The following is a 23,414-nucleotide window of genomic DNA, read 5'->3' as shown; positions in this document are numbered from 1 at the left end:
GTTCCCTCTCAGTCTTCTCCAGGATAATAAACCCAGGTGTCAGCCTGTCCTTGTAGGAGAGATGCTCCAGCCCCTAATCATCTTTGTAGCCCTCTGCTGGACTTTCTCCAGTAGTTCCCTGTCCCTCTTGAACTAGGAGGCCCAGAACTGGACACAGCACTCCAGATGTGGCCTCACCAGGGCAGAGTAGAGGGGGAGGAGAACCTCCCTTGGCTTGCTGGCCACACTCTTCTTAATGCACCCCAGGATACCACTGGCCTTCTTGGCCACAAGGGCACATTGCTGGCTCATGGTCATCCTGTTATCCACCAAAACTCCCAGGTCCCTCTCCGCAGAGCTGCTCTCCAGCAGGTCGACCCCCAACCTGTACTGCACACGGGGTTATACCTCTCCAGGGGCAGGACCCTACACTTGCCTCATTAGGTTCCTCTCTGCCCAGCTCTCCAGCCTGTCCAGGTCTCCCTGAATGGCAGCACAGCATGTGTCAGCCACTCCTCCCAGCTAATACTTATCTATAGTATCTTATGATCCTATGAACCTGTCCTATGACCCACAGACCATCGCTTTTCCAGGAATAATCTTTAGGCAGTTTCTGTCATCCTGTCTCAAAAGAATGAAGTAGAACTAGAAAAGACAAAGGCAACAAGGATGGTCATTTGAATTTATAGATTAGGTCTTATCTAAGAGGCAAAATAGGCTAGATCTCTTCATCCTGTAAAAGGGACGGCTGAAAAGAACTATGAAAGCATGAATGACACACAGAAATTGAATATAACGTTGTTATTTGCTGCCTGTCATTAAAAAGGGAGCACATGAATTACCAGATGGATGATTTAAAAGTAACGAATGCAGATGCTTTTCTGCAGGACTTTAAAAATAAAGTTCAGTGTGGTGAGATGTTTTGGAGATGAAAAGTTTAGGGGGATAGAGAAATGCCAGGGGTACATATCCATGACCTGAATGTAACATTTAGTACAAGAATCTCATAGTTTATAATTGCCAAAAGATAGAATATCAAGAGGGAAAGAATATGTTGTTTTTCCTGATATTCTTTGCACCTACCTCTGCTAGAAGCTTTTGTTGGAGACGGAATATAGTGTTTGTGGGACCTTTTTCAACACAAAGTCCCTAATTCATGATTGTCAAAAGGCATAATGTAAAGTAGGAAAGGCTATATGACTTTCTCTGCGCCTACTTCTTGTACTGACTGTTGTTGAATATGGAACATAGTGCTTGGGACTTCTGGTATGACCAAATAGGAATGTTACAGTTTTCAAGATCATCATATAGGTGAAAACTTAGCATAGGCTTCTGAGGAAGGAGCAAATTCAGCAAAAATAATCGCTTGAAGGTGATGTTGGAGCTGTCGACTTCTCACCCAGTAACTCACATATGAAGTGATACACTATCCACCCCATCTCAGTTCCTTCTGCTAAAGAAGAATCTATTGGCAAGGTCAGGAATTATGATCTATGACAGATTTCCTCAAGCAATAAATTCTTTTTGTCCAGAGAACAAAGTAAGACAATATTTTTTTTTTTCTTATTTGAGCATGCATTGATACCACCTACAGAAGGTTGAGTTAGCTTTAGTGACAGAAATCAAGAACGATCTTTGTAGTTCCACAATTCATGGGCTACCTCCCCACTATTTGCATTGCATTGACACAAACCAAACAATGGTGATGTAGTGAGTTGAACCAGGAAATTGTTCTGTCTGATAAATAATTCAAGGAAAAATAGTTCTGTAAACAAGTCCCATGCTGCATGAACAACTGGAGGAGGGAAAAAGTAGACGAGAAAAACAAGAGGATGTTTGTGGATTAAAAGCCAACATAAGTAACTGGTGACTCCAGGTCGGTGGAGTTGGTTCCTGTGGAATGTGTTTTGCGACTCGTACATGACCGGGTTAGTCAGTGTGTAGCAGGTGGCCTGCATCTCAATCCCTCAGCATGGAGCAATGGTCTCTACAAACGAGGCGGAGGTATGGCTACATGGCTCAAAATTCACGTCCTCTTGAAGTGCTTGGCTTAACCATAGCGCCGTCCGGCGGTATGAGGCCAGCACTCCCCGCAGATCCTCGGGGCGGGTAAAACCTGCCCTTCCCTCCTGACACTCGTGTCTGACCACCTCACGGTAACGCGAAGGCGGCTCGCTCGCACGAACGAGCGGGGCTGGGGCCGGAGTTCGCCCCCTCCATCTCTCCCAGGTCAGGCCGAGCCGCCGCTGGTGTCTCCCCCGCCGCAGCTCCCCCGGCACCCCGGAGCAGCCCCCGCCCGCGGGCTCTCAGGCAGGGCCGGCGCTCGCCGCCCCGTTGCTAAGTAACCTGGTGCCCGCTTCCGCCCGCCGGCGCCTCTCTCCAATGAGCGCGCGGCGAGGGCGGGCCCGCCGGGTTGCCCGGCAGACGGGGTTGGTTTCCCCCTGTGCGGCGGCGGCGGCGCTGCGGGAGGACAGGTGAGGGCTGGCGGTGGGGGTCGGGGCCACCGCTGGGGAGTGGGCCCCGAGTTCGGCGGTCGGGTCGGGTCGGGTCGGGCCGGGCCAGGCCAGGCCAGGCCAGGGGTGTGCGCGGTACGGCACGGCGGTCATTGAGGCCAGTGCCGGCCCGGTTGTCCCACGGGCGGCGATTCTGTGGCGCTCCGCCGCGCCGCCCTGCGCCCACCTGCGGCCTGGGGACGGGGCTGCCCTGGGAAGTTTCGTGGGCTTTGGGCGGTTGCCTGAAGTACCCAGGCGTGGGCTGACGGTGTCGTTGGGTTTTGGGACTTTTCTACTGCATGCGTATCTCCGTACAAGCGTGCTGGTGTGGAAACATAAACTTAAAATCGAGTAAAGGCAGCGGCAGCAAGCTCTAGAAGAAGCGAACTGCGTAGGAAACGCTTGCCCTCCATAGGGAGGGAGAGCTTTGGGCTTGTTTATACTTCAAATGCTTTTCCCAGCTGGGACAAGTGCTGGAGGGAGGGAGCAAAAACAAGCTTAGGGAATTTAAAAAAATTATTCAAGTAAACTACAGGCTAAACAAGCGAAGCTTGTGAAAACAAGTTCAAGACAGCAGTCTCTGCAAATGAAGAAATAGGTATTTGAAGATTTTTCTGTTAAATAAATTCCTCAGATATCTTAAGAGATGCTGCTTAGAAATGGTTATGTGACAATTTGAGAAACTCTTTTGGAAGGCTTGAAAATGACAGGCATGAAATCGAAGTCTGAGTGAGAGCTTTAAGTACTTGGAATGCTGTAGGAAAGAATGTAATCCTGGATTTTTAAAATCAATAAAGGCCATAGCGTTCTTAATAATTGGCTTAACAACTGCATGTTATAGAACACGAATACTTGGAAGTTTCCTTTGCCAGCCCCAAAACTCGTTGTTTCAAGAATATCTTTTTGATGACCACGCAGTCAGTCTTTCAAAAACCGTGGGCTGAGAAGTCCATTGTGTCCAATGGATAAACTAATTCTAGAGTTTAAATCTGTTCCATGTTAGTGTACAGCTTTTTGGTTTTATGCCTCACTTAAAAATTTTGCTGTGACGTTACACAGTTTCCTGGTATTCGTTAGAGCGTTTAGGGGAAGAATTCTAACAATAAACACAGATAGTAAAGAATCAGATGTTCTTCAAACCAGCAAAATGTTATTTTGCTTAAGTTATTCATGGTAAGGCATATTTCCCATTTTTTTAAGTTAAGTTCAAGTTTCTAACCTTTCTGCTTCCTAATTTTTTGAAGCCCTAAAATAGGGGAAATTCGCTTAGGTTGTGACATTCCTTTCCTGATTAAAGGTGCAACTGTATAGGTTACTGATACATTTTTAAGGTTACCGTTAGAGAACAAGCACCTTGCACAAATCAGTCAAGCTAACTTTGTGTTATTTATGTTTTGCATATCAGAACTGTTCAAAAGCTCAGTTAATACTGTAGTCACCTTTGGCTAGTTGTTGTAACCCATATGGAGACACGGTGACTGTAAAAATTGAGAGTTCACCTGTAAGGTATAGCCAATTCAGTGACATAATGTCGTTCAGGCTAGCAGTTATTTATGGTAGCAGCTGAGCTGTACTCTGGGCACTGGAGAAGGACGGAAGTTTTGTGCGATATTCTTTCCCCCATATAAGTCCTATAATAAGTGCACCTAGGCTGAACCCGTTGGAGCCATTATTCCTTATCCTCGCACAGATTGGAGAATTTGGTTTTGCTGCTATGTGTGGGATTTTCTAGGTTAGCAGTGAAGGCTTGTACAGTTTTGCTGACTTTTTTAATGCTGTTAGCAATATCATATACTAGCTCTCAAGGCAGTCTCAAGTGCAGGACTCATCTCTTCCAGTTCTTTCTGTCATGTGGTGGTGTTTTCATTTATGGTGATGGCCTCAATTGCACTGTTGTCTCTGCTAAGTTTCCTCCTTAGACTTTTTACTTGTGCTACTTCGTTAGTTATATGGAAGCCATGTGTATGCAGACAAATTAATAATAGTAATTTCTAAAATCTTCATCAGTGATAAATCTTTCTATTTAGTGTCCAGTGTCTAATTTCCTATTTAATGATGGGAGATGCTCTTAGAAGCAGTTGTTGGAGTGGAAAAGTATTAAAGTCATCTTTTTTTTTTTCTTTGGCTGTATATTATAGCTCTTATATTGGTGAAGTTAATACTGCATTTTCCCTACTTAACTAAGTTTTTTTTTCTTAATGCTTCTGCTGACTAAAAGTTTGGTTCAGATACAGGAACCTTTATCTAATTTGATGCCTATGTGGCCAATTTGAACCCAGCTGCTTAGCCTGTATGGTATCTTGATTTAAATCACACTTCTACATCTCTGGTAGTTACCTCCTCCTTCCATCATTTTTTAAAACACTGTATTTAAATGCTTAAATCCATCTCTCTTGAATATGCTAACGAAACGTAGCACCTGAGTGCTTGGTATCATGGTGTTAAGGTTTCTTCTGTGTCAAAAATAGCTTTCCTAACACATTGTACTACTTCTTCTCGTGGCCACATCCCATTGATGGCTCGTACTTTTCCCATGGTTTATCTCATCCAATGTTTGACTGATTTTGTAAGGGTTTTTTTCCCTCTCTCTGCTTTTGACTGATTCCATTCTGCTTGTTGTACTATAGTTGTGTAGTTTGCACTCAATTTCACGGTCTCTTGAAACCAATCACCTCTAATTGCAGTGTTTGTGGTTTGTTTTTTGTTGTTTTTTTTTTTTTCGGGGGGGGGGGGGGGGGGGGAGTGGTGTGCGGTGTGGGTGATAGACTTTATTCCGTGCCTTCGATTTATAGATTTTAAGATCTCCCATTTTGTTTCTGTCTTGGATATAATTGTTGGCATTTACTTGTGCCATTAGACAACGTGCTTTTGCCTCTTACTCAGTAGCCTCTTTCTTAATGAGACACAAATTATTTAGTTTATTGATAGTGTGAACCCTAGTCTCTTTGGTTTTGACCTTCTGTATTTTCTTTTTCAGTCTGGTTAAAGTATCATTTGGGTTTTTTAATGCTAGAGTTGATTATTTTTTTTCACACAGACGAATCAAGATCTGAGAGCACTATTAATACTACTGTTTTCATTCTCTTAACGTCCTTTTCTAGTTGTTACCTATTGTCTGTAAATACCTGTAGTGGGAGACTAAATATAAACTAAATAAAAAGTAGTTATCTTAACATGCAAATCAGCTAAATACAGTTTTAAAAGTGATGGTTATTAAAATACTTACTTTAAAACGTGTTCATTATCATGCCAGACAGGGATTTGCACTATTACAATCTAAACTTACTGTAATTAACATGTTTCTGATGAGCATGTTAGAATGGAGTGACTTAGCTAGACATAGATAAATCCAATAAGCATGATATAAAAAGTGCTTCCAAATCTTTCTTACCATATTAATTATTTGCTGACAGACTGAAAAGCTTTTTTTTTTTTTTTTTTTTTTTTTTTACAGAAACTGGGGAACTTCAGCTTTGAGTAAATTCAAATTTTAAATGTGTAGTGATTATGAAATAGAGACAAGCATTTAAGTATAGACATAGCTTTGTGAATAAGGTTATAATTTTTCTCCATACATATGCTGTGTGCCCTTTTCATTGACCAAAGAATTTGAAAATCAGAAATTTTAATTTTACCTTTTCTTAAATGTGATCTGTATTCTTCACAGAATTTGAATGGAAGCATCAGCTAGGCCATAATAACAGTGGTGCTGTGTATATAAACATGATCATTTATATTTTCTTTTCTTGAAAAGAAAAAAAGACTATAAAGTTGCACTGAATTGATTTTTCAAGATCCAATTATGGAACAGCCTTAGGAAGATACGTGATTGAGTCCAATCCACTGCTATTGTTGGCAGCTAGAGCCTAATCTCCATAAACTGATAAAGCTCAATCTTAAAAGTAGCTGTCTTTTCGTCCTTGTACTCTTATGGGAAGGTTGTTCTAAAGTCTTATCCCAGTGCAGATCTGGTGATGATGATGGTGTTGCACAGCTGTTACTAACAGCTTATTCTAATCACTGTGAGGTGGCCTGGCTTTCCTGTATGTCATGTTGTCCTCATAAATCCATACAGCTTGTTGGGAAAGAGCAAATGAGGGGGAACAGTAAAAAGGACAACCATTTAGAGCCCTGATTATGTTTGTGCAATTAGTAGCTTGGAAGGAGTAGGTGAAGTCTAATTCTTAACTGAGCTTGTATGACGTAAGATCACCGAGACACAGGTTTCCTGTGTCATGTGATTGCTTATTGCACAGCCTTACTGTAAACATTGTATTTTAGGATTTATTTTAGGATATTTGGGATCATTACATGCTTCATATTTTTGATGTGAAGGTTCTTAAAGCACTAATTAATAAATAAAACCTGAGGCTTTTTAACTGGCTTCTTTACTATAGATGTTGATGTAATTAATTTACATAATGCTATGCAAATTATGAAAGTAATGAATTTTATACTCTTATAATTTAAGGAATTTTTAAAGTATTTTACCCTTGGGTTTTTTGTTGTGTGTTTTTTGTTATGAAGACATTAATTCCTGTAATGAATTTTGTGGTTTCAAAATATGTCAGAAGAGAAAATGCAAAGTTGTAACAAGTTAATCTTTAGTATATAGTAATTTGGTAGCTAATTTTTAGAGCTGTGATGGGACATACTATGAAATAATGTCTACATGGATTGACAGGAGAAATAACCCCATGCACCAGTACACGTTAGGGGTTGACCTGCTGGAGAGCAGCTCTGCGAAGGACCTGGGAGTCCTGGTGGACAGCAAGTTAGCCATGAGCCAGTGATGTTCCCTTGTGGCCAAGAAGGCCCATGGCGTCCTGGGGTGCATTAAGAAGAGTGTGGCCAGCAGGTCGAGGGAGCTTCTCCTCCCCCTCTGCTCTGCCTTGGTGAGGCCACATCTGGAGTCCTGTGTCCAGTTCTGGGCTCCTCAGTTCAAGAGAGACAGGGAACTACTGGAGAGAGTCCAGCCAAGGGCTACAAAGATTGTTAGGGGACTGGAGCATCTCTCTTGTAAGGAAAGGCTGAGAGACCTGGGGCTCTTTAACCTGGAGAAGAGAAGACTGAGAGGGGACCTTATCAACACTTACAAATACCTAAAGGGCAGGTATCAAGAGGATGGGGCCAGGCTCTTTTGAGTGGTACCCAGTGCAGGACAAGGGGCAATGGGCGCAAACTAGAGCACAGGAAGTTCCACCTGAACATGAGGAAAAACTTCTTTACTCTGAGAGTGACAGAGCACTGGCACAGGCTGCCCAGGGAGGTTGTGGAGTCTCCTTCCCTGGAGATAGTCAGAACCCACCTGGATGCAGTCCTGGGCAACCTGCTGTGGGTTAACCTGCTTTAGCAGCGGGGTTGGACTAGATGATATCCAGAGGTCCCTTCCAACCCCCACGGTGCTGTGAGTCTGTGACAGAATGAATTTTGTCATAGAATTGGGTACAGTGAGTCTAGAGACAAGCTTACTAAAATACTAATTTCTATGAGGTGTAAATATAGTCAATTAATTGAAAATCATTCTTAATTTTGAAACATACTTAATGCTGGTGATTTATGGCAAGAATACATGAAACCTGACTTTTTAAAGAAGTAATACAGACAAATATTTCACTATGTAAGATTTAAGCAGAAACATAAACAGTGGTTAGAAATGTATTCGGAAAAATAAGTGCATGGTTGATTTGGCACAGTATGTCAACTACAGATTATTAAATAATAGCAAATTTTGTCACAAAAGTGAAACATCAAGATAGAGAGGTTTCTTAACTCTCTTCTGTTCTTGGAGATCTTTCTTCATAACTGAAATACATTGCTGTGACCTCAGATGTTGCCAGATAACATGAGAGAATAACATCAGTTTGTTCATTCCAGTGGCATATAGATCATTATTTTCAGATGTAATCTTTTATCCTTTGTTTTCTGGGAAAACTACATGTTACATTTGGGTATATGTTTTAATGTGTAGAGATTGAGACCACTATACTCTTCAGCATATCCTTTCAGACTCTTTTAAGGTCATGCCTTTGTAAAGAACAAGGTGGTAGCTTACTCTAATAAAATGATACCTGCACCCGAGTGTCCAGAATTAAGATCAACTTTCATATCAAATACAAATAGAAGATAAACATTGATTTTTTTGTTTGTTTGTTTTTTGTAATTCTTGACCTTTGTAGTGCTGAACTTCAACCACACATCAACACACATATCCTAAAGCATCACAATTTACAACATCACTTCCATTTTATCTTTCTGACTGTTTTAGGGTTTTGTTGGGTTTTTTTTTATGCCTAGTCAATCAAATTTTGGGGCCAAGTATTCAGCTGTTTTATCTGTGGTACTAGAGGTGGTAACCTCCACTAACTGTCACTATTCTCAAATTGCACATCCTTCCTTATTATATAAGGCAGAATCATTAAAAGTAGTTGGCAAAACCCAATCACTATCTTACTCCTGTTGGACCATATCTTAGAGGAAATTTCATAGCATTTGGGTTTCCTGTCCTGCCTAATGTCCACAGTTAATGTAATTGAAGATTGTCATTGTCAATAAAGTAAGTCTTCATTTGGAATGAAATCCTTTCCTACTTGAAACTAGAAATTTCTGATTCTGAAATCACATTGAACTGTTCAATATTGAACATTTTTGAGAATAATTTGATTGAAGAACCTTCTATTGGTGCCTGGATTGATCCATTGTCACTTCAGACAGTGTTATTCAAATGTGAGTATGTACAATTTCTGTTATCCTTCACAGATGACGCTCATAAAGTTGAGTAGAAATGTCCTCTGCAATCTCTATCTCTGAAACTATATATGTTACCAACCTGTAAAGCTGAAAAAAAAAAAAAATTTTAAATGTTTAGCATATAGACCTTTTTTCCCCTAGTATCAACACCCTGTGTGAAGGATTCCCAGACTTATTTGCCCAGTCACTATATTCTGCAGCGGCTCATAGCTGTTTATGATAGCAGATCCCAGAACTGTGCTGGCTACATGCATTACAGCTCTCATAGGACTTGGTTGTATGTATCAGTGGAAATGCCTTATATAAACTACATTACCTCCTCTATGACCCATCAGGCTAATAAACTATGTACTCCATCCGTCTCCTTCATTTGCCTAGTTTGTACTCTTCCTCCTGCATCAGCAAGCTGCTTTGAATCCCTGTAACTCATGGTTTCAGAGCTCGCAACTGTGGGATCCAGTGTCTCTGCCATTTATACAGCCTCAGCTGTCCGGCTTGGCTCAATATGCATCCAGGCAGCTGTTGGTATACTCTTGAGTTCCCCTGTCACTCCCCATCTCCACAGTGTACCTTATGAACCATCTTTTGTTCCACTTCTGTCTGTCCTCCCCACTTGAACTCACTTGGGGTTGTGAAGTTTATCAAACAGAGCAGTACAGGAAAAACCTGAAAAATAGTCTTCTAGAAGAATGTTTCCTGTCTTATCCTGTCATGGTGACAAGATACAGGTTTTCATTACACTGTTGGGATGCAGGACAGCAGAGACTCAGTGAGCAGAGGAGGTTTTCAGAACCCATGACTCGTTGAATGTTGTTAGATTCTCAAAGGTAATACTGCTAGCAACAGCTGCTTCCCACCACTGAGTACTAGACTGTGAGAAGATAAAATTTGCCATAGGCATTCAAACGGAGACTCTTTGCAGATCAGAATGCCAGTGTAGTGACCTCTCATGAGCTTGCAAGACTCTCACCTGATAATGATATGGCATCAAGAGTACTGTTCTTTTGCATCTCCCATTCCACCAATGCACAGGATCTAATTGGTCTGACCAGCCTAGGACTCTTGCACTGCAATCTCCACCTTTACCTTCTTTCCTTCCCCGTGCCAGGGGTTTAACTGTCTGTGTTCAAGGCAAGCTCTGCCGCAGCGCAGCTGTGTGACCTTGGGTCAGACTGTGAAAACAGTGAAGTCAGGAGAAAGAGCTATGAGAAACCTTGTCTGGGGCCTCCATCCATCCACCTTCTGCCCCATGGCTCTAGAGCTGCTTTGAAGCTCAGGCCCTTGCCTTGGACTTTGCCTGAACTATGCCATAGCCATGCTGTGCCTGGCCTTAATGCCTTGCTGCTACTGACCTTGACTTGCTGAATTCCTGTCTTGATCTCAGATTTGTTTTGGTGTGAATTTGTCTGGGGATCACTGAACTATCAGCTGAACCTGGTTACCATCACTGAACCTGTTCTGTTCTTGAGTACTGAAGGACTGTGCCTGTCATCAGCGAGGTCATGCCCCCTGCCTACTTTGCAGTCACCTTTGGCTCCTGGCTTCCATACTTTGTGAAGAAGTAGCCTACTCATGCTGCTCCCTGTTAGTCTTACTGCGGGCAGATAAGACTCATGGAAAGTCTTCCTCAGAGTCCAGACTGAGGGATAAAGAGTAAAGGCTTCACAGTTATGTGAAGGGGAGAGAACAGAGTCTGTGGTCTTGTGTTGTCCAGCTGCCTCTATGGAGTTGTTGAAGTTGGCCTTCTCCTGAGCATGCTGGCTCGTTCATAGCCCTGAGAAACAACCTCAGTGTGACAGTGGGACTTGATGAGGACTGTGGACAGTCTGGACAATGCACTTGAATATGTGAAAGGCCTAGAGAATAAGTCTTATGAAGAGCGGCTGAGGGAACTGGGGCTATTTAGTCTTAAGAAAAGGAGGGGAGACCTTATTGCTCTCCACAACTACCTGAGAGGGCATCGTAGAGAGGTAGGTGCTGGTCTCTTCTCACAAGTAATTAATGATAGAACAAGAAGGAATGGACTCAAGCTGCACTAGGGTAGGTGTAGGCTAGACATTAGGAAATTTTTTTCACTGAAAGGGTTGTCAGGCATTGGAATAGGCTGCCCAGGGAGGTGGTTGAGTCACCATCCCTTCATGTGTTTAAAGGTCATTTAGATGTGGTGCTTGGAGATATGGCTTAGGGGTGTACTTGGTAGAGTAGGGTTGATGGTTGGACTTGATGATCTCAAAGGTCTTTTCCAACCTGAATGAATCTATGATTCTATGTCTTGGGTTTCTCTAATGTACATTCTTGTAATTGTATATATTTCTCTAGAAGTCTTATATTACAGCATTGATAGCTATTGAAATTTCCACATCAAATGATGTGAAGTTAATGTTTGTGAATGCTAAATAGTAACAGACCTTTTTAAATTGTAACATACATTGATAATATTGTTCATGTTGTATCATATATTTACATAGTAGTTATTACATATGTGTAACAACTTTAGTTTCTAAGATTACTTTACCAGAATCATTTTCTCTAGGAGTTAAGTCCTGACCCTGAAAAGTGTAAAATGATTCTATCACTTGCTGAAATAAGAGTTCCAAGGGGAGAATTGTGAAATGCCTGCAGCATAGGCTTGATCATAGAACGACAGACTATCTTAAGCTGGAGGGGAGCCATAAGGATCGAGTCCAACTCCCTGCTCCTCGCAGGACTACCTAAACTAAACCATATGACTAAGAGTGTCGTCCAGACAGTCCTTGAACTCTGACAGGCTTGGTGCTGTGGCCACTTCCCAGGGGAGCCTGTGCCACTGACCAATCACCCTCTCAGTCAAGAACTTTTTCCAAATGTCCAACTTGAACGTCCTCTGACGCAGCTTCATTCCATTTCCTTGTGTCAGCTCAAGAATTAAACAACTGTTTCTGCATGAAATGAATAGGATCTGTTTTATCTTTTTATTCCCTGTGGAATATTGCAACTGCATTTACTGGGCAATCTATTGTAAGGCTGTATACGCCTTAAAGATGTCTCTTCTGGTCTGATCTACTAACATTCCTTATTAACATTCAATGCTTGAATAAAAATTCCGGTTTTTGACTTTGACATCATAGTACATTTTTGTTGTCCTTAAAAGTAGAGAACACTTAACTAGGTGTCCCAGCTGGACTTCAGGTTAAGTGCATACTGAGTTACTTATAAAACATTTAATAAGATTAACCTTAATTACAAAATGTAAGTCTTGGAATACTTTGAGATCTTTCATACTTTTATTGTCATATTTAGTACATGGAGTATCATTCAACCTCCACTGGAGTATTATTATACCTGTAGTATATATATATGCCAGTTGTTTTTCCAGGAGTTGGAGATGAGTGGTGGAATAGGCAAACAAATATAATGGGTCCATCATGCATTTGCAGCTACCAGTCTTGCTTGTCTCTATTTTTCAAGTATAATTTAGCACAAAGCTTTTTACTATATTTACAGGTAGTTGTAACAGATCATTTTTAGCCATTTAAGTTCCCATCCGCTATCCTGTGAAGATTTTAATTGTGTCTGTACCTTTGAGCTGAAGATACCACCAGTTTATTGAAAGGATAATGCAGTATCCATACTCATTTAGCCCATGCTTCCCCAATGACCCTGAAACTAAATGTGAACACTGTGTTAATCTCTCTTGAGAGACTCATTGTTCTAACACTACATTGGTGTTGAGATTAGAAAATTCAGTTCGCATACATTTTGGAATAGCTATAGGTGTAAAACAAAAAAAAATTGTTACTGTTGAACTACATGTAATAACTTTGCTCAAGATTCTGAATGGTGCCATGTGCCCTTATAAAGAGACAGAGCAGCCTGAAAGCAAAGGCTTTCCTAAATGTGCTAGTATTAATTTATTTGAAAACATCATTTTGGGGTAATAATATGGATATGATTTGTTTAGCAAATTGTAATGTTTTTGTTCAGTAACATTTTTATCATTTAGTCGCAGACCATGGATATGGTCAGGCATTTCTTCAGCCATATGAATAGAGGTGTCTGAATTACTCCTGTGTTTTCCATGTAGTTTACGAGACCATGTGATTCTGTGCATTTTACATTGTTTATGTTTGAGCCGAAGTCTCAAAGGGCAAGTAACTGAAACATTTCAGCAGTATGGTGGGAAGTTCCTCTGTATGTTCTTGCATATGTATCCATTTATCTGGAGGACTGTATAACCACAAAAAAATCTGCTAATCTGGGAATGCTACTTCCCATAAATATAATGGGTGTCTTGATTTAAATTTTTATTATTTTTGTGTTTGTGGTTTGTTTTTTTTTTTTCCCCTTGGATGTCATCGTTTCTAGTAGGGGTTAGAAAGCAAAAGTATTACGGCTTTCTTTATTTCCCTGCTGTGTATCTGAGAATGTAGCTTGCTTATACAATAGCCGTAATGGAAACTACATGTGCGAGAATAGGGCTGGAATGACACTGAATTGCTCTTTGGAAATGGTAAGTAATGTTGACCACTAACTCCAGGTTAATATCTGGTACTTCCAGCTGTTCTTTTCCTACTTTGCTTTGTTTATTTCTTGATTGAACAATTGACTTCACAGTCTAGCTTTTGCATTTATTATATTACGAATTTTGGGAAAGAGTTTGTTAATCCAGTACAGAAAGGCAGAGGTTGTCTGGGTTCTAGATTTCTTAAGAAATTGGGGGTTTTTTGGGTCTCCATAATCTCTTGTTGAGGATTTAGTAGTTGCTGCAACCATGCAGTCAGAAGATTTGTATGGTAATGTCTCCTAAACAGCACAGCTGATGAAGTGTGCTGCTGCAGTACTGAATTGTGGCATGAGCAATACAGCTTTTATTCCTCTTTTTACCTCTTGTTTTCATTGGTATAATGCACTGTGAAATCTGATGTGAAACTTGGGAGCATACCACGAAAGGATAACTAGCTGCAGAAAGAATAAATAGTCAGATCCGTGAAACTCTACCGAGGGAGAGAAAAGAAGCAGATGCATTCCAATGAATTAGTGAAAATTAAGCTTTTTAAATTGCCCAGCTAGTACTGATGGCTATAGCTGAGCCCTTCAGGCTCTGCTGGCGGTGAACAACAGAGATGCAGATCTTTTTTTCTTTCTTTTTTCCACTTTTAAAAAAAAATGTTAAACATAAGATGTTCGGCACTTGTGATAGTCATTGCCCCTCCTACTGTGCCAGTTGAAACTACTCCCTACATAACCAAAACATATCACTCCCCATGATTCTGAAGGTATTTTACATTTCAATACAAGCTTTTGTGCACTGAACTATGCTTCTTACAGACAGTACATTTGAAAAAAAGGAAAAATTTTTTAGGAGACAAATGACTTAAACAGCACCTCATTTTCAGAGCTCGGAAGCACTGTAAAATCGAGCTTGAAGCACTAATCTGCTTTAATTTAAAATACTATATAATCTAATAATTTTTTTAGTGTTGATTTATGTTTTCCAGTTCAGAATCCAATACATATGGCATTTAAATTGCTGCTAAAAATATTTCAAATTACGTATTTATGAATGTAAAGCCTATTAATGTAGAATCATAGAGTTCAGATCTGATCTTTGGGTAGCTTGTTGTTGTGTTAAGTAAATTTTAGCACAAGACTCATTGTACTTACATGTATTCAGGTTTTGTATTTTTTATTTCAACTGTGCCTTCTGTCATGGCTTGGATGACTTGTATTTCCCACTGGTTTGATGAAGATGATTGGTATGAAGGACAACAACGAGTAAGAATTGTTTAAATTAATATTTTCTCTTTTACTTCCTTTATATTTTTCTTCTTCAAGCTGCTGTTTGTTATATTACTAGTACCAAAAGTAATATTCCCATAGTGGTGCTAAGAAGGGATTTTTAGTAGTTTTAACGAGGTCTTGAATCATAGATAAGCTCATCTAAAATGAGTTTTTTGAAAAAATAGTGTTGCTAGCTGGATAAAAGATGTTGGAAGTTTAGTAACCACCTACTTGCATTTTTTAGGTTGCATAATATAATGAGTAGTAATTCTTTAATATGTAATGAGATAGAAATCAAACATTTAATTTTGTTGTATTAGGAGGAGTTAATATACTGTGCATGGAGTAAACTAAAATAATTATAAGCAGTAACTAAGTAAAACAAAAATATTTGGGAGATAATTAAATTCATCTAGGGTCATTTCCAACTTGTACCTTGGATATCTGTGTGGTTTTGTTAACATTTTTCCAGGGAGGAGGAGTTGTTACTATAGCAACATTTGCAGGATATCTTGGATTTTTTTAATGTTTATTTGCTGCATGCCTTGGGCAAGCTTGATCTACTACTGCTTTCACAGCTTTATGGTGGGAAGTGAATATAAATCACAATTCTTTCACTGTATCAAGCTCCTTTATGTAACCATATATTTCTGTAATTTGTATTTCTTGTTTTGATACTATATTCTCAGCTAATCAATCAGAATGGAAGAGATTCTACTGAAACATAAGGGTCAGCAGCTGCTTTAATTGTATTATTGTGTATTACTTGGTAATGCTAGTTGTATGCTCATAAGTATTAAAAACTAGGACATTTTAATTTTCCACTGTTCTCATTTTACATGTCACTCATGATATGAATGTTTCAGATGTGGAGTTGCCTTTTAATAATAGCTGCTCATCAGGGATTCGGGTATGAGATGTATCAAGAGGTAACTTCATCTGCAATTGCAAGTGACTTGGCAATTTGCCAGCAGAAAAGCAATCTTCTGCAGGCTGTGGTAGCTCTGGGTTGGAAGATCAGAACAAAATTCTTATGGAGGATCTTAGATGTTTTATACTGAGATCAGGCATGGTTGTCTATATATTTCTTTGTATTACATACAGTATCTGAAAACTAGATTTCTGGTACCATGTGACTAACCAGTACTCTATAGATGACCGTTTTGTTACCCCTGCTAGCTATGATGTCTCTGATTGATTAGCTGTGTAGTTCAACATTGCTGGTGGTGTATCATTAGAAATACCAGCATTTCTTCATGCTCTGTTTCAAACCCTAGCATTGCTCTTTCTATTATCTTGTTAAAGTTGCACAATAAAGGATATTCTAGTCAAACTGTACAAGTAGCGTAGGCAAGACAGCCAGAACCACTCCTTTGTAAGACCTACCTCAATTTACGATTTTTAATGCTAAATTGTTTGCCTTGGTTTTTCTAGGCAGGTTATCTATCTTGGATTAATATATTTGTTTTTAATTTCAAATAAGTGTTTGTTTCTGCAAAATACAGTCTAGGCTGTGATTTGAAATCCAGACTTTTTCCAAACTTCAGCAAGAGGTCCACATCTTCTTCCCTTGAGAAGCCAGAGATACTGTCGTTAAATCAATTCTATTAATAATTTGGCTCTGAGTTTATTGTGGATGTTCAAGATGTCTGTGAACACTAGTAGAACACTTGTTCGTTTCAAATGATCTTTTAAATAAGTGTTCTTTTCCTAGTCAGCGTCTGGATAACTGAATGCACTTGGTAGGTGATCATAAGTTAGGAAATGCCATCTGCAAATCCTGGTTGCAAGAGTCTAGCCAAGGCTTCTGGTGTTTTTGAAGAATCTTGCTGAAATTCTAAGGCTTGCCCAAGGCACTCTTTTCTTGCCTCTGATTCTCCAGGAGCCACAGATGGTCTGTATGCCATGAATTATGTATAAAAGTAGAAAAAACTTTTCTGATTCTCACCGAGAAGCATACAAACTTTATGTCTATACTGCTCAATGGTAAATGAGCAACCAACCTGACACTTTAACGGGCAGTAGACTACCTAGGTTAAATTCTCTTGGGAAGTATGAAGAGCTTAACTTTGTTTAAAGCAATGCATGCACAAACCTACGTAATTATTCTACTTTATTCTACATTGTGACTGTCATGATTAATATAGTCAGTCTTTGCTCACCTTTTGCCCAGAAGCAGTTGCTTGAAGTAGCGTGTGTACAATCTCAGTAACACTGAGACCTACATTAGTAACTGCAATTTGATTGTCCACATCAAGAGCTGAAAATTCTTTAGCATTTTGCGGTACTCCTGTTTAAAGGGAGTAGTAGTTCAACTGATATTGAGATATCTGGTTCATAAGAAATTATAACTGAAATATGGCACTGCCATCTATTGCTTTGTTTCAAACTTTTTCCCTATGGATCTATTAAAATCTATGACAGCTGATCTTTGATAATATGCATATTGTCAAAGTTTTCATAGTATTAGATTTCTTCTCATTTTCTGATGTGCTTACTTTTACTTTTGAGATTCCGACGATTCATAAAGTAATAAGATATAAATACATTTAAATGTAATGGATAGATAACATAGAATAGAATTTAGAAGATGTACTAACTTCTTAGATGCTCCTTCCAGAAACGTTAGAGTTTTTGGAAATTTCATAGCTCTGTTTAGTCTTAGTAAATTTAATTTGTCTGTTGGCTTTTAAGCTGCTAGGTACCACAATATTTCCAGTTATGCTTTATTTCATGGGTCTGGACATAATAAACAGAATTTAATTTCTTTACATGGATATAATGTGCTTGGTGTTTTCCAGACCCATTGGAAGAAGGCTAGTACTAATGATGCTTCTGTTCTTACATGATACTTGGTGCTGTTGAGGCAGGCGCAGTCAGGAAGAGGTTGGTTTCTGCTGTGTCTTGCAGACACACAGAGATTACTTGGTAGGTTTGAAGACCTTCATGTTTTTAACAAGATAAATTCATTGTCCATTATCTGGTGCTTCAAACTGGTCCCATTGGGTAGGGTTCACAGGTCGCATTTTCATCTACAATGGATTTAGCCACAAAGATGGGTAAATATACTCTTGTCTTTATGGAGACATCACATTTATATCACTAAAGATGACCTTTAATTATTACATTATCATTGACATGTTGACAAAAATACTGGTACCTGGGGACAGTAGTCTGGACAAAATATAACAGTTTTATATGTCAAACATACAGGAGTGACAGAAAGCTTTCCACAGAAGAAAACAAACTTAATTGGAAGATAGTGACAATAGAATGAACAGAAGCAGAGGAACACTATGCCTTTACTGCATATAGCTGTTCAGAAACTAGGGGTTTGCATACACAGAAGAATATTGATGAACATAAGGCTACTGTGTATTTACTTGTGTATGCATGCCATATTGCACATGTACTCCTTTAGACGGGTCATACACCATATGGACCACCATCACTAACAATGTAAGCAGATGTTATTGGTTGTGCTTGGTGGTTATACATTTATGAATACTTATAACATGCAAACACACCGCTTGATAATTAAAGGATGCTAAGTAATGGATTTAAAGAGCTATTATTATTCTGTAAATATTGTTGTAGTACAATCAGGAAATACAACGAGTAATGAAATACGTGGAGTAGCTGAAGCACAGAAAAAGGAGTTAAGTTAAAATTAAAATGGTGCCTGTTAAAGAGCTGCAGTTGCCAGGCTACTGACACTGCCGTTTTGTGTGTGTGGTGCGACACAATGCTCAATCTTTGTCCTGCATCCTTTAGTAACTGCATTATTCTGTGAACATCAAGGTTTAGTTCCTTCATCTGTCAAGTAAAGTGATTTCATTCTACAACCAGAGCAAGATTTTGCATTTTTGGGAACAACAAGGTATTGGAATGAACGTGGAAATTCTTAAGTGATTTACAAAAAATGATACCTATGCTAAGGTAGGGATTATTAGGCATTTATCTTTAAGTTATTGATATATAGCCATGTCTATGTATCTAGTCCATTCAGTTAATTTAAAATAATATTAACTCTATGATATACAAAATTTCAGTTTAATGGGTTTTTTTTTCTATATTTAGCAACAAGAAAGGGCTTAGAATGTTGCTGCTCATGCCAATTGAAAAGAAAGGGTTTTGTTGTCGTCCCTCTTCCCTTCATCTCCTTGGAAACTGTGGGCATCCTTTGATAGCTTTCCCAGTGTGGTATACGTTTTTTGCATGCATAGTTGTTTTCAGTGTATACTTAAACAGTCCAATATAATTACTTGTACATCCCTTAATTTGCAATAAAAGGCTTTTTTTACAAAGTATGAAAAATCTCCATTATATAAAAATGCAACATGTGTGAAACCATACATATATATGTATTCAGTTATACTGCATTTCTAGTTTTCTGCCATTTTACTCAGGCTGTTCTGATGAATGTTGCTTTCTCCCTTGTACTGTAAGTATGCTCAACAGAAATGTGTAATGTCTGAAAAGATCTGCAGGAAGCTGCTTTAATGCATGATACTTACAACAGAACAGTCAGTATGCCACACAATTGTGATTTCTTCTAGAGACTATTGTACTGAATTTCAAAGCAAATGTTTCTTCCTAATTGCAATATTTTTTTGTAAAACAGTATATAACTCATTGCAAGGATCAGGAAATATTAACAAGTTTAAACCAGCAAATATTAGTAAATAAAGTGCAAATTCCTTTTTATGATACAGCTCAGAATATTTTACATATGTAATTTTTTTTACATATACTTAAATAGGAAAAATCTATATGAAGAATCAGTTTAATAATGCTTCTTAAGCATGAATTATTAACTCAGTGAAATAATGATATATCTAAAAGCTGCATTTTTCATCTAAATGTTGATCTTACTTAGGAGACATTTTCATTTGAATATCAGACTAAGAAAAACAGTACATTATAAAAAAATATTGTTTTAAATTAAAATTCTGAATGAGGCTTCTATTGATGAATTTCCTCAAAAAAAAAAATTAGTTACCTTTTGTCTTTCATGTAAATACAGAAAAAAGAGAAGACAAATGTATTCTTCTGTTTCAAATATGGTACTTAATGTGACATATCCAGTAATGCTTACAGACATACATTTAGAACTAAGCTGAAATACTTTTATAGCCATTTGCCGACAATGATATTTGGTCATGATTAATCTAGCCTGAATTCTAATCAGTGACTTACATATTTGGAAACTATTAAAATATCCTAAACTATGCAGGTGTCCTGATGACATGGAAAAAAATACATAAAAGCCTCTTCATTGTTATCATCTGCCAGGAAAACAGGGAAGTAGTAGCACTAGTTGTGGAACCATCTCCAGATCCAAAGCGCTGGTCTTTTGTGTGAGCATGGTAACTGTAATACCAGTGTAGAGGACTTCTTTAATTTTTGTTCTGGATTTCAGCACTTAGGCTTGGAATCCTCCTTATTCTCAGCCAGCCGCTTAGAATAGTAATTTCCTATAGACTAGATTTCATGTAGTCAGGAATAACTTCTCTCTGTCATATCAAGGCAAAAAGGAAGTTCTACTGAATATATTTAATAGGAGGGTTTTTTTTTTATACAAATTACTGCAGAACCCTGCAAGACAAATCTGTTGTTACTTTGAAAGAAACATTTATGGAATGCTGTTTTAGCATCTGTAAGAGATCTTAACATTACAATTAATTTTACTTGTAATCAAACTGCAAATTAAACAAGATTTAAGGTAATATTTTCTTACAGATTAAACTTCATCAAATCAGGAACCTCTCAGGAACAAAATGAGACAACTGTGTTATTACTATGTAATAAATATTTGTGAACTCTTAGTGTCTAAAGAGATGTTAACTTTTAATCAATCTTACATGCAGTAAACCTACAAACTAAACCTATGATAATACAATGTTGTACATCTAATTATCTTACACTTCACCGTGGCTTTTTTAATGTTCCTTATCGGTTTGCTGGCACACCTAGTGTTTTACCCATAATTTTCCCTGGATTCAAGAGCACAAATCATGAGTTCTAGTTCCAGGTACTATTCTGCATTTTAGTCAATTGTTATGTAATCAACTGGGTGACTAATTTCAGAAAATGTGGTCGTTAACAGTGCCAGTTATTTTTTCATTGTGACTGGAAAAAGTGTGTGTTGCAGTTCTGAATGCCCCAGATCCAAATATATCTGAATATATGTGATTGCTGCTTCAATTGCATGCAAGGGACCTCTGGAATTTGTAATTTTACTAAGCAGTAAAAGAACACTAAATGACAAAATCAGAAATATGGAGTCTATTTTTTGTCACTTTGTGATGATGATGATGATTCTTTAAATAATAAGATAAATTTCTTTCTGTGGGACTCATGTCATTTACAGCATGACATGGATTGCAAATGAACTGCAAGGTGAGGCAATTTATAGAACTGTCCTCTCTGCAGAAGTCAGAAGAATTGATATTGTTGGCAGAGACAGAAAGGAAGTCTAATAACCAAAGAGCTAGTCTGCAGCAGAGCTGTATTTTGTAACTTGTTTTCCCTGTATGTTTCTGTTCTGTTGTTGTACAGTCTCCTTTACCAAAATTTTCAGAGGTTAAACATGGGTGTTTGATTTTCTTTAGGTATTTAGAACTCAGTCAGAACCTTTAACCACTATAACTACAGTTCAGATGATCAGTCCCAAACATTCAATCTGATCCTGATCTTCTGCTAAAGAAGCACCCAAAGTAAGTCTCTCTCAATTACTATTTTTTTCTTTCACACTTTCTGAAGTGAGAGAGACTTACGATCTCATGGAAGTTGCTCCTTCCATTTATTCATTACTATTTATCTGCCAAGTAGATACCCCAAGCAGATAAGAAAAATGGAAGGTAAAATTGACCATTCAACTTCATTTTCATCCCTTGTATATATGCATTAAAATGAATTTTTTTTAATACTTATATAATCAGCTTTTTGTCAATATTGACTGATAGATACTCTTGGGTACTATAGATCACTGTTACCATACCTGCATGAAGTTTTTTCTATAGTCACCTTAATACTGTTGTCATTCAGGAAACTCTTTCCCTCTCCATACAGTTGATAATCGAGTAGGGGAAGAGTGATCTGCAGACATCTCTCTCCTAAGGCTGCTCCTACACAGCAATGCATTGTGTAACCAACCATTGCACTTAATCAACAGTTGCTCCCTCAAAATACGTAATTGCATTTTAAGACTCCTTTTTTTTAATTCCCTTTCCTTTGTGGGGCTTGAAAACGTACTGAACACTTGGTAAATTGAGCATAACTCTCCTTGTCTTTAAAGCTTATAGTCTCCGCTCTTTGACCCTGTTCGTCACAGGATGTCTCTGCTGCTCCTTCCTCCTCAGGGAGAGGGGCCCTCGCAGCCCTCCCCTGCCCCAGCGCGGGTCCCTCCCGGGGCTGCCGCCCTCCCACCGACGGGCGGCTCCAGCGCCGGCTGCCTCGGAGCCACGGCTGCTCCGGGCCCGGTCCCTGCTCCTCTGGGCCAGGGCCCTCTGCGGGCTGCAGGGCAACCTCTGGGCCACCGCTGGGCTCCAGGGACTGCAGGGGCTCAGCCTGCTGCCCCACCATGGGCCACAGGGGAGTCTGCACTGGCACAGCTCCCTGATACAAAATTCAGAGCTTCCAACCCCCCTTGCTTTCTAACGTTCCTCACCAATGTGGGAGGCTAGGTGTAGCCGGGTAAGGATTCCGAGATAAAAACTCAATAAGAACAGGGTGTTATTAAGGAGGCATTCTTTATTGCAGCACTGGGGATGTTCCACTGAGTGCTCCAACGGGCTAGCAAAACACATCAATTCATATACATAAAAGTCATACCTGTTCTTCAGATTTCTTGAGAAGGGCAGTCTTATGGTGATGAGTTCCCGGAATTCATTTATATAGTCCAAGCATGCGCAGTAAATTTAGGGTTAGGGTCTTTTCATCCTCCAGTGGTCGCTCATAGTCTTCCTGCTCCTTCTTGAGCACAAGCGAGGGCCCCTTTTCTGATGCAACCTTCCCTTGTAGGGAGCAGTTGTGTAGATGTTTGCTGGGCTTTTCCTTGACATCTGGCATGTGTAGATAGCTTTGTCTCCTTGATGTCAGACAAGATGTTATCTAGTTACCAACTTTGCTCAGCAAATAGCTAAAACCATCCTTGTGGGGGAAGAAAAACTCAGGAAAACAAAGACCAAGGGAAACTAAACAGATGACGGTGAGGCCTTAGTCAGGGATTGTCAGGCTTTAGCTCTTTCACCCCCCTCTCATTCCTCACTGACCTGGGTGTCCACAGGGCTGTTTCTCTCACATCCCACTCCTGTTCTCCACTCACAAACAAAACCTCGTAAACAAAACCTTGCACAACAGGTTTTTCCCCTCTTAAATGTGTTTATTTGCAGAGGTGATGGTTGGCCTGGCCTTGGCCAGGGGCGGGTC

The 23,414-nt window shown here is 39.3% G+C and overlaps 1 protein-coding gene across 3 annotated transcripts in view; it reads left to right on the top strand.

Annotated features, from left to right (window-relative positions):
- Nucleotides 1–14,864: 14,864 nt before the first annotated feature.
- WDR17 (WD repeat domain 17) overlaps nt 14,865–23,414 on the top strand; it is a 47,429-nt gene continuing 38,879 nt past the window's right edge. The window contains exon 1 of one of the 3 annotated variants that reach the window (XM_086463906.1): nt 14,865–14,975. In XM_086463906.1, coding sequence (XP_086320032.1) covers nt 14,865–14,975 — 111 coding nt within the window. Of the gene's footprint in view, nt 14,976–18,851; nt 18,921–23,414 lie in introns of those variants that run through there. The other 2 variants (XM_086463907.1, XM_086463912.1) reach the window with 2 other exon arrangements.

Source organism: Leptosomus discolor, chromosome 4, assembly GCF_034619465.1.
Source record: "Leptosomus discolor isolate bLepDis1 chromosome 4, bLepDis1.hap2, whole genome shotgun sequence".
Classification (NCBI taxonomy): domain Eukaryota; kingdom Metazoa; phylum Chordata; class Aves; order Leptosomiformes; family Leptosomidae; genus Leptosomus; species Leptosomus discolor.
This window is presented reverse-complemented; position numbering and strand designations above follow the sequence as displayed.